Source organism: Parus major, chromosome 4A, assembly GCF_001522545.3.
Source record: "Parus major isolate Abel chromosome 4A, Parus_major1.1, whole genome shotgun sequence".
Lineage (NCBI taxonomy): Eukaryota > Metazoa > Chordata > Aves > Passeriformes > Paridae > Parus > Parus major.
The window spans coordinates 12858039-12869004 of NC_031772.1; the positions used below are offsets into that span (position 1 = coordinate 12858039).

The window sequence follows — 10966 nt, forward strand, 5'->3', positions numbered from 1 at the left end:
GGGGAGTCCCCGCCGCCCAAGGAGGAGGAGGAAGGCTCTTCCAGGAGGCTCCCTCCAAGCGGCCACTGCTCACAGGGTTTATCGGCTTCCGACGGGACGTGGCGAAGACGGCCGTGCGTCCCCCGCGCACCGCACCGGGGACCAGCCCACCGATTTCTCCAGGCCGCGGCTCCGCGGCGCCTCCCGCCCCGCTCCCTGGCCCCGGGATCTTCCGTCCCCTCGCCGGGAGCACCGTGGAAAACAAAAGCGGCTTTTAATTTATTGTTCCGGGGGGAGGCCGAGGGGGGGGCGGTGTGAAAGGAAATCAAAGACCATTTTCTTCCCAGAAACGGTCGTTCTCCCCGGGATCCCTCCGAGTCACCCTGGTGACAACCCCCCTCCAGCCAAAGACGAACAAAAGCCGCGGTGCCCCCGGCCCCGGCGTTCCTCCGGGCCGAGCAACAGGCCGGGAGAAGCGGCGGAGGAGGGACCGGGAGGAGAGACCGGCTATTGACGGGGGAGAGGGCAGCGCCTACCTTGGCGGCTGGGGGGGGGGGGGGGGGGGGGACTTGGGGCCGAGCCAGCGAGCGCCGTGTTTACTCTGCCATTGCTCTGAACCCCGATCTTAACCACAGCATAAGAAACCAAAAGAGTTAAAAGCATGAGTCAGCAGGCGTATTGTTCACGCGTTCAGTTCCGAACAGAAGGACGGTTCGGCAGCGAGCGGCGAAGGCGCCGCGCCGGCGGCAGCGTCCGCACTAGGGGCTGTTCCCGCACACGCGTTCCGCAGCTCGGGGCTCAGCGCCGGGCTCCACGCTCCCGTCAGGAATAACCCAGGGCTCCTTCGGGGCTCGGACGAGCCTTTTGTTCACAATCCTGCCTGTCGAACGTGCGCTTCAGGTTCCCAAAATAACCAGGCACGCGGCCACGAACACAAATACCAGGAATTATTAAGAAAATTATACTAGTGGGACCAGCGCTAGCCGCTCCACGCGTGACACCCTCCCGGCGGAGTCCCCGGGCGATGATGGGTTTATCCTCCCCTGCCCGTCATATCCAAGTTTAGCTGGAAATCCCCGGACGATGGCTGAGCCGGCCCGGCCGCACTGACACGAGAACCCGCGGGCTGGCGGCGCCGGGCGCACCGGCGGGTCCCCGCTCCCGCTCGCCCCCGACAGCATCGACTGCCTCTTCCCGCAGCCCAGCGCGTCACCACTCGAGCAATGACACGGAAACCCACGGAGCGTTCCCCGCCGCCGTGCCCGGGACCGCACGGCACCGCAAATCACCTTCTTCACCACCATTTTAAAGGACCCCCTCCCTCCTGCCCTCCTCTCCGTGGTCCGACTATAGCTCTGACCAGAATGGAGGGCGAAATTCTTCCCTCCAGTTTCTGTCCCCTTCCCTCCGGCGGCCCCGGCACATGGGACCCCGGACAGAGCGAGCTCAAGGTGGGCGCTTTCTTGTACCGCCCCTGCAAACTTTCCAGCCTGACTGCGACCGTGCCGAGCCCGGTGAGCAACTGTTCCGAGGGTGTTTAAGTCCTTTTAAACCAGCCCATATCGATTTCAAATGCTACTTACTGGAATATGTGGCTCCATCCGTGGTGCTTCTACCCGCTGGGAAACCAGCAGCATCTTGGACTGGGGATCAACCAGCTTTTAGATCCACTTTGGCTGTATTGAACAAACCCAGCACCGCAGAGGACTCGCAGCCTGTTTTCTCCTTCTAGGTTCCAGACAAGTTCATCCTGGTGTTGCAGTTTGCTAATGATTCACCGTCTGTCTCGATCTGCTCACTACATTTCCATCAACCCACAGCTTCCTCACTTAGAAGGTGGAGTTTGTGGGGTTTAAGTTACTGATAGGCATATCTAAGTGCTGTGTCACTCAAAGAGGAGGAGACACACACACATACACATACACACACACACACTCACACACACGGACTGCACACACACACACACACGAACGGCGCCAGGCTTAAAGGGGAAGTAACACTTTCTTCTCTACAGGAATTGGACACCTCACAGATCCAAGGATTTTTTTTTTCTCCGTGCACGAAGGCGAAAATTAACCAGCCTATGGTCAAAATTTTAACACACAAAAAGCTGCTTAGAATATTTAGCACCTTCCTTGTACAGCTTCAGATTCCTTTAGTACAAAGTCAGATAGGTCAGAAAGCTACTGGCAATTAATATATTTTTTTCCTTTCAAATCAAGGTGCTCAAATCACTGAAAAGAGAGCCCAAAGCATGAAATGTAAAGATTACAGTTATTCTTACAGAGTGCAGTTTCCTGTCCCTTTATGATATATGATATTCAGCACTTTTAACACAAAAAGGTTAAACTCATCTCACCCAGGTGAATCCAGGTTAGCAAGAAGGAAACAGCAGAGTTCTTTAATTTTCATCTTTTGTAGTATATACATGTCATTTTGAAGGCAGACATAATTCCAAATAGAGAGCTCCTGTAAAGCCATGCACTTCCCCATATGACTATAAATGTGCTTGCTACAAGCTGCAATCTCTGAATACTAATTTTGAAAGACCATCAACTGAAAGCTATTCAGACCGCCTCTTGGACTGTGCAGGAAGAACTGGGAAGAGCAAGCTGGAGGCAGCTAGGAGAGCACTCTGGATCCACAAACAATTGCTGATATAATTTCATTTTATTGCCTTGCTAAATCACTACAATTGTCACTTCTACCCTGATAAATTGGAGATGCTAGAAACCCTGTCCCAGTACATTGACTCAATGGATGAGGTGTGGAAGACTTAGTAGTATTTGTAATATAATATCTAGTTTCTAAGATCATTCCTGAAATAATGATATGAGTAAATTATGCTCTGTAAAATTAGGAAGAAAATTATTTGAATACAGACCCTTTACTGTAACCAAATACATAAAAGTAGAGCCAGAATCTGGCCTCACTTTCCTGAAAGTTTTCCAGACAGCAATCACTTTCAACTTGCAGTAAACTTATTGACCTCCAAACCCATCTTTGTACCCTGAGCTAATAGATATTGGCAATATCAGTTCATCAACAGAGAAACATTGCTTTTCAGTTTTGCTGAAGCCTCTGGCTTGCCTGTGACAGCTGTAACAATGGGCCCACTTCCCTGAGCAGTATTTGTGGTATTTCAGTTTGCATTGTTTGGAACCTACTGGTTTGCTTTTCTAGTGCTTCTGCCTTCTCTATTATTTAATATTACTTTGATCTATTTTGTCAATTAAAAAAACCCCAAAACACCACAAAAATAATAAACTCTTGTTGGTGTAAATACCCTGAATTCTACAGCCTCTGTGGGCCAGATCTCAAAGGGTTTCAGTGACTAAGGGAAGGTGTATCAACATCTGATATTTGGGCTGCCCAGACCAAATCTACAACCCTGCCTGAGGTGATGAGGACCAAACACAGCATTAGGGCATCAGCATAGGATCTAGAAGAGCCAACATACTGAGCAGGAGTCACCTAAAATGAGCAGGCTCAGTGAAGACATGCATTCATTATGCCTGAATTAAGCTCCACCTGGAAGGAGGTGCCACTCTTCGTCCAGTATGCAATGTCAGAAATCCTCCCCTGAAGATATATGTGTGTTTAAGGGCTCCCATCTTTCCCCCCTGAGATTTTTGAACTAAAATACAGATGTATGGAACATGGGGGATTCATTCTGTAGCTGGACCTACTGACAACGCCATGTTCAGATGATGTACAGTGGGTCCGTGTCAGTTTTTCTATGTAGCACCTTCAGTGCATGCCAGTTGTCAAGGAGTTTTGTCATTTATGACTCTTGCCAAACATTTGAAGTTCCTGACAGATGACAATACTTCCTAAGAACTGACATTTGCTTTGTTCACTTCATAAAACTAGAGCAAAGGTCTTCCCCAAAAGGTAAATGGCATGGGTAGGGTGTATAGGAGTCCTGTCCATGCCTGCTCTGCAACAGCAATGATGCTGCTGTCTTTAGTTGCCAAGGGGATCTGCTTGCCAGGTACTGGTTTGTGTTCTCTGTAAGGTGGGGTGTGCTCTCAGAGGGAAGTGAAATCAGGACACTCTCAGCAGTTAGTCCACTACAGAGCTGGCAACATTGTCTTTTCTGACCCTTCTGGATTAAGCTATGTAGGCTCTAGATGTCACTCCAGCAGCTCAGTGCCAAGTGTGCCCATGCCGCCAAACCTGGTGTACTGGGCTCATAAACCTCTTTGGTCTGTGCTGTTCTGCTCAACAGTGGCAAGGACAGCTTTGGGTGTGCTCAAAAGCCTAATTTCAAGCAGTGCAAGCATTTAACAAATCCCTTGCAGAGATCACTCATTATCAGTGATAGGTAATGGCTAAGCAGGGAATTTCAGGGCTGCAATTTTGGTCTTTGGTGATTAAATTATGAGTCCTTTCTTTAGGCATATTTACTCTAGCTGACCTGGGGGAATCCCTGGCTGCTCTGGAATCAATAACAGAACATTCATTGGCTTCTTCAGGGCAGTATTTCATCTTCCCAGGTTAGGCTTACTCAAAGCCTGTTGCAGATGACCTTATTGCTATGCTTCTGTCCTATTTTGAAAAAGTTACTTGTACGATTCTGCAGAAAAGATGTGATTCTAATGGCATCAAGGCTATTACAGGCATGAGGCTTGACAAAACATATTCTAGTACCTCAAATGCTTCTGACAATGCTGGGCATCAAACCTGGCTGTGACTAGCTGTGATTAATCACATTCTTTATCAATTTTACAGTTTGCCACATTTCATTTAGCATATTTAATATCCATATAACATATAGTTTGTTTTGTTCCTTTATAAAAAGAGTGTCATTTCTTTCCACGTGGAGATGTCTTATTCAAAAGCCAGTCAGAGAACTGAGAAATTATGATCTTATTTGAAAAATAACAAAATAATGAGAAGAGTGTCTTGAACCAAAACAAAACCCAAAAAACATAACAAACCAAAAATATTCCAAACAAGACCAACATTTTTCCTTTACTCCATGCTTTTGAAAAAGCAGTATCTTTCTACCTAAGGAGAACAGTTAGCTGGAAAGCTGCAATATGCTAAATAACTGCCTGAACTTGTGTTCAACAAGCAAAAGGATCATGCACTCAGACACAGCCTTGATGGGTTGTGTCAGCAACAGGTACAATGTAAGACGACCTTTTCTCTCAAGGGTTAGAGAAAAGGTTTGCACCTTCCAGGCTGGTGTGAACTAAACCTGCTAAAACTGAGCATCCAGGTAACCATGAAGCTGGGACTCTGTTCTCTCAGGAGAACTATGCCTGACTTTTAGCTGGCCTCTGGTGTTCCTGAGATCAGAAAGGATAACAGAAGTGCGAGCAGACAAGAGCTGCTCCACAGCATGTCGTGTACTCTCAAGGAAAGCAGCAACTGAGCAGCACAAGGATTCACCACAGATTCACAGAAGGATTCACAAATTTGTCAGTTTCTCAGAACCAGATGGATGGAAAGCATGTGATGCTTTCTACTTGCATATTTGCAACCTGAAATCAGGTGAAATTAATGGCTTGGGCTAGATGAATCTTCAGTTGGACTAGTCAGTCCTGCATTTCTTGTGCTAGATCAGATCAGCAATCCGGCTAATTTGGTATCTTGTCGCTGACTATAGGCAATAGCTGATGAAGCAGAAGATAGAAAAGAAACTTTTACTGAAGAGTTGCAGGACAAATTGCAGGGAGTGGTGCAACCTCTTAGCAAGTTTCTTTTTAAGCAAAGCCAATCCATAATTGGCTGATGCTCAGAACCAGGAAGGTTCATGTCCTTCAGGTACTTATCCATAGTACAGTGCAATAAACTGGGGATAAAATTAATAATGCATGCAAAATTTCAGTTAATTTCTGAAAGTCACAATACTATCAGCATCAGTAACATTGAGTTGAGTAAAAGAGCATGTCAGGTAATTTCTGCATGTCCTTTTTTCATTTTTCAAACCAGTCTTTGATACTATGGTTTGGGTTGGAAGACACCTTAAAGACCATTTACCTCCAATCCCCTGCCATGAGCAGGGACACCTTCCACCAGATCAGGTTGTTCAGGACCCCATCCAATCTCACCATGAACATTTCCAGGGATGAGTCACCCATAGCGTCTCTGGGTAACCTGTGCCAGGGCCTCAACACTCTCATAGTGTTGCTTGCTTCAAATTGATGTCTTTTGAGCTCAATTTTTAAACTCAGAAAATTATTTGCATAGCTCAGAGATCCACTTAGGCACATGCTAGCATTATGTATGAGTCTATCAGAAATGGGAAGGATTATCCAAGTGCTGAGGGAAGCACGCAGATGATCAGGATGGTGAAATGCTGACAGGTTGCTCAGAGGGTTGGTGGATGTCCCATCTCTGGAGACTTTCAAGATCAGGTCAGATAGGGCTCTGAGCAACCTGATACAGTTGGAAGATGTCCCTGCTCAGTGCAGGGGTATGGACCAGATGACCTTTAAAGGTCCCTTCTGAACCAAATATTCTGTGATTCTATGAGCTGCTTTTGTAGAAGACATACAGACAATTTCAATTCTGACCATCTTGCAGCTAGTAAGATTTTTCATTAAATGCACAGAAGCTGATACAAATGAACATAATATCACATTTAATAGCCCTATTGTCAGCAACAATACACTGAAATGCTTGATAATGAATGACATTTCTCCAATCTGACTTGTTCATAAAACATCTTCCCTCTTCACTTGTGATACGTGCTCTCAGTGTGGCTGATGCTGGCTCTGCCCAGCAAGCACAAGCCCTGTGCTGGACTGCAGGTGTGTTGGATGGCAAGTCTGAGGCTGCTGCACATTCTACTTACAGCCTCAGTTACATCTAAGAATAAAAGCTGTCATTTGCTGAAGTGTGTGGTATCTCCAAACACTCAGTCATTGTTTAAATGAGCCCCTGTAGCTCCCCAGGAGATGCCTTTCCTCCAAGTATTATGTTCAGCAGCATTGTCACATTTATCAATTGCTCCAGCAGCCAAACGGGTACAGAACCAGCTCCCAGCACATGGTGGGGGGGGACATTGGATCAGAAGCAAATAGTGACAGGCACCACTTGCCAAATTTCCAGGTTAACAATAGGTCTAGGCAATAGGACACACTAATTTGACTCCTGTACCTGACTGCAAGTAATATACCACTCAGAATATGTAATAACACAAACAAGGCTTAGCAATAATTCTAGCAATAAAATAACTGTTTCTCACTGCTGGATCACACAGTTCATACACAAGTGCAATGATCAGGGACATATAGACCTGACTCAATTCCTCTAGAAATCAACAGAAAGGCAGAATGTGAACCATACCTGATACAAGATATTCCAAATTGCTTTAAATATCTAAGCATAAGAAAATGCTTCAACATTCACATAATTTTGCTTTCCTTGGGAAACACACCTTTTTTCCTTAATTTTCCCTTTCGTTTCTAAAGCTGTCCCCCCTTTGCTAAAGCTATTTTTAAAAATATTCTCTATTTCATGACTGTCAAAGTATTCTTTCCATGCCAGATACATGGCAAAGTTACATATTCTTCAACTCAAAACAATTTACATGAATATTCATGAACTACCTGATGGCAGAATTGGCCCTGAGATTTAAACCCATAAAGCTCACAGAAACAAATGTTACCCTTCTTCCTTTGTTAGAGATCCCTTGGATCATGCTTAGAAATCATACTTCTATGCAGTTGCCAAAAAAATGCAAAACCAGTGCATGAAACATTGTATGTTCTGTTTATTAAAGAAGAGTGTCTGTGATGATACAGATACTCAGCCAGACTACGATGCTGCCAATGTCAGTTTGTGATTTACTAGAAATTATTGATTTAAATTCCTGGTTTCCAAGGGCTACTGAGCATATCCTGTCATATAAATATGCATCCGTTTGCTAGAGACTGCAGCCTTCTATAGAAATGTGTGGTGTCTCAACTAGTGTCAGATTTCTTGAACCAAAAAATAAAGCTTTACTTCCCTTCAGTATAGGAATGAATAAAAGTTATTAAGATACATTTCTATGTCCAATACACTACCAACAAAATATGGCATCCATCCAGAATTGTACATTTTGTTATTCAAATAAATATGGCAGCATGGTCCTGGGTAATTGTGCTACCAACCCTCCCTGTCCCCCAAAGGAAAGTACATAACCAGCAACCTCAGACTTCTCATATAATTCAAGAAACAGCCTGAATATAACTACTTTTAGGTATGTATAATTTACAAGTCAGTTACGCAACATGCAAGTGCAAAAGGATGATGAGTTACTCTTGTACATTAGGGCCAAAAGTGATAGTTGAATTTCCAGCACTAGTAAAAGGCAGAAAGGAGAATACCCCTGGGAGTCCTTGGGAACTCCACCATGTGTGTCCTCTCAGACTGTCCCGCTCCCAGAACCCTCTGTTCTCCTGCCCATCTTCTGCTCCTGGTCAGTATTTCTTTCATTTAGCCCTACTACTTCCTTAAGACTTCCTCTTGGTCCTTCTGCTGTGTTCGCACCTCTAATTCCAGCTACCCACTCTGCTGTCTTCTCTTTCCCAAGGGAAGTACTCCAGGGTGGAGACAGGTCCCTCACTTACTGCTGGAGCTGCCAGGATGTACCACAGGGTGCAATGGCATTTTTGGAATTTGGTGAAAGATGCTGACAGTTCTGCTGCATGCAGAATTTCATCCATACCCATCTCGGTATTCAGAGAAGGGGTTTGGTATTATGTTTTTCTCCAAGAAATCTCCCTGTTTCACCACCACTTTTCTCAAGCTAGTTGCATGCCCTAATGAATTCTATGTTTACAAAAATACAAAACGTTCAAGGCTGACAGTGGTGGCAGAAATGACAGAATAAACAGAATAGCACTTCCTTTTGTCATCTCACTTACTTATGTACAGTGCAGAATTGATTATGTTTGGGAACAAGAGAACGAGGCACAGCCTTACAGGACCAGCCAGTGTAACCTTTGCAGGTAGACTGTGAGATGGACATGAATCAGCTTTTCTCCCTCCCTGCTGGTGTGGCTGGTGCAGCTGGGACAGGGAAAGCCCTTCTGTCTCAGAGAGGTGGTGGTGATCATTCCTGCTCTGCCTTCCAACTGCACCCGCTGCTATTTGGAGCAGCATCACCTGCACTTTACACATTACATTGAAGAAGTTGGGTTTTGCCATGGCAGGATGGAAAAGGTGGGAAGCATCTTCCAGCCATGGGGGATGTTGCCTGGCTGATGCCTATTTCCCAAAGAGACAACAGCCCCACAGAACAGTGATCACAACACTATGAAGGAAGGAGCCCTCTCATTTGGGGACAATTTTCAAATGGCTTAGAACCCCTGAATTCCTTTTGAGCACTCTGGCTCTTCCTAAAGTATTTGAAAACAACTTACTGACGGATTATGGTGAGATCATCTTGCTCTTGCAGGAAAAAGAAAGGAGAGAAAAGGAAGCACTGCAACTTCCCAAGCCACTTCAGGACTAATAGCACTATGATTCCGAATCAATGCAGAGGGGCTGACAGCAACAATAAATGTTAACTGCTGAGCTGAAGGGGGTCTTTAACCTGGCTAGGAAAAGTTATTTCTGCCATAACTACTTGAAAAAAAGTTGGAAATTAAATGAATTCAAGCAGATCCTCTCTTTTCATGGGCAAAATGTGGAAAAGATCCAGGCAGAGAATGAATGGCACCTAGATTAATGAGAAACTGCTTAAGAAGAGAAAAATAATGGTTTTCTAAAGTATATTCATATTGCATTCTGTGGTAGCACCATATGCTAGTTTCCTAGATGCTGGTAATCCTGATGTATTTTTATCTTGGCTAGTACCAAGGAAGAAGCTGTACAAGGCCAAGTACTTCCCACATACCCATGTTAAAGCAGTTTACCTTCGCTCTGTGTTGTGAATGTGAACGAAGACAGCCATGCAACTGCTTCAGATCATGCCTTTATCTTTTGGCTGTATCTGACCAGCTTTTAAAAGTTATCCTACTGCATCTCTTGAGTCTTTTATGAAGCCTTTTTTCAATGATAGAGCCTAGAAATGTTGGACTTAGAAATCACAAACCTCTACTGTTTCAATTTAAGGGTCAGATTCACTAATTAGATGCAACAGGAGACTATAAATTGTTCATGTTCCAGACAGGGGAGAACAACAAAAAGCCATTCTGTGTTGGTGGGGATGTATTAACATATATGTAGGACTTCATTCTTCTCTAAGTTGAACAGATATTCCTTAATCAGTCCTTAGAAATCACTTTTGAAGGTGGTGGCATTCTAACATTATTAGACAGGGAAAAAAAGCTCTGACTGCACTACAAAAAAGAACCACCACTAATTAACATTGTTTAATTGGATAGATTTGAAATATCTACAGCACAGGCAACCCTAACCCTAGCCTACTGCCAAATTATTGTACTATCAGTCATGCTGCTCTGCCCCAGAAACACCTTTAGACACTAAACCACAGATCTTGATAAAATTTCTGGTGCAGCGATTCTGAGGCTTTTGGGGGGTCAGCAGTCCAAGGATGAAAGTGACCATACATTCAAAATTCACATTATTTTGAAGGTTGTTGAATGCTGGTATGAGCATGTATCACAGTTTCCACAGAAGCCATGGGGAAGTGTTTTTGAAACAGCAGGATTGAAGTCAATGACAACGAAATGGAGCACAGCGCTTGGAGCAGTTTTCTCAGGTGGGGCTCACCTGATACAGAGCAGCCTAAAGACGTGGGGCAAGAGACAAGTGCAACTTTGGGTGTAATGCCTAGGAGGAAAGCAAGCCATGGTATGTCCTAGCAAAGCATGGAGAGTCAAACAGCAGTTCATCCACAAAAAGACAACCCAACAAAACAAAACAAAACAAAACAAACAAACAAACAAAAACACAACAAAAAACCCAAAACAACAACAACAACAAAAAAGAGAGAGATTTGTAGATTTCTCTCTCTCAGTTAGAAGTTTCAGGAGGAAAATCCAAGTGTCCCTGACCATCTAGTTAGCAATTCATGCTA

General features: G+C 44.7%; 1 protein-coding gene across 2 annotated transcripts in view; it reads right to left on the reverse strand.

The window, feature by feature from the left end:
- The window catches only part of MAMLD1 (mastermind like domain containing 1), an 83582-nt gene extending 81537 nt beyond the window's left edge, over window positions 1–2045 (reverse strand). The window contains exon 1 of one of the 2 annotated variants that reach the window (XM_015626068.3): window positions 1563–2045. Coding sequence is in view for 1 of the 2 variants with exons in the window: in XM_015626069.3 (XP_015481555.1) it covers window positions 1563–1616 (54 nt within the window). In the remaining variant the exon portion in view is untranslated. The remainder of the gene's footprint in view (window positions 1–1562) is intronic. The other variant, XM_015626069.3, reaches the window with a different exon arrangement.
- Window positions 2046–10966: the final 8921 nt, after the last annotated feature.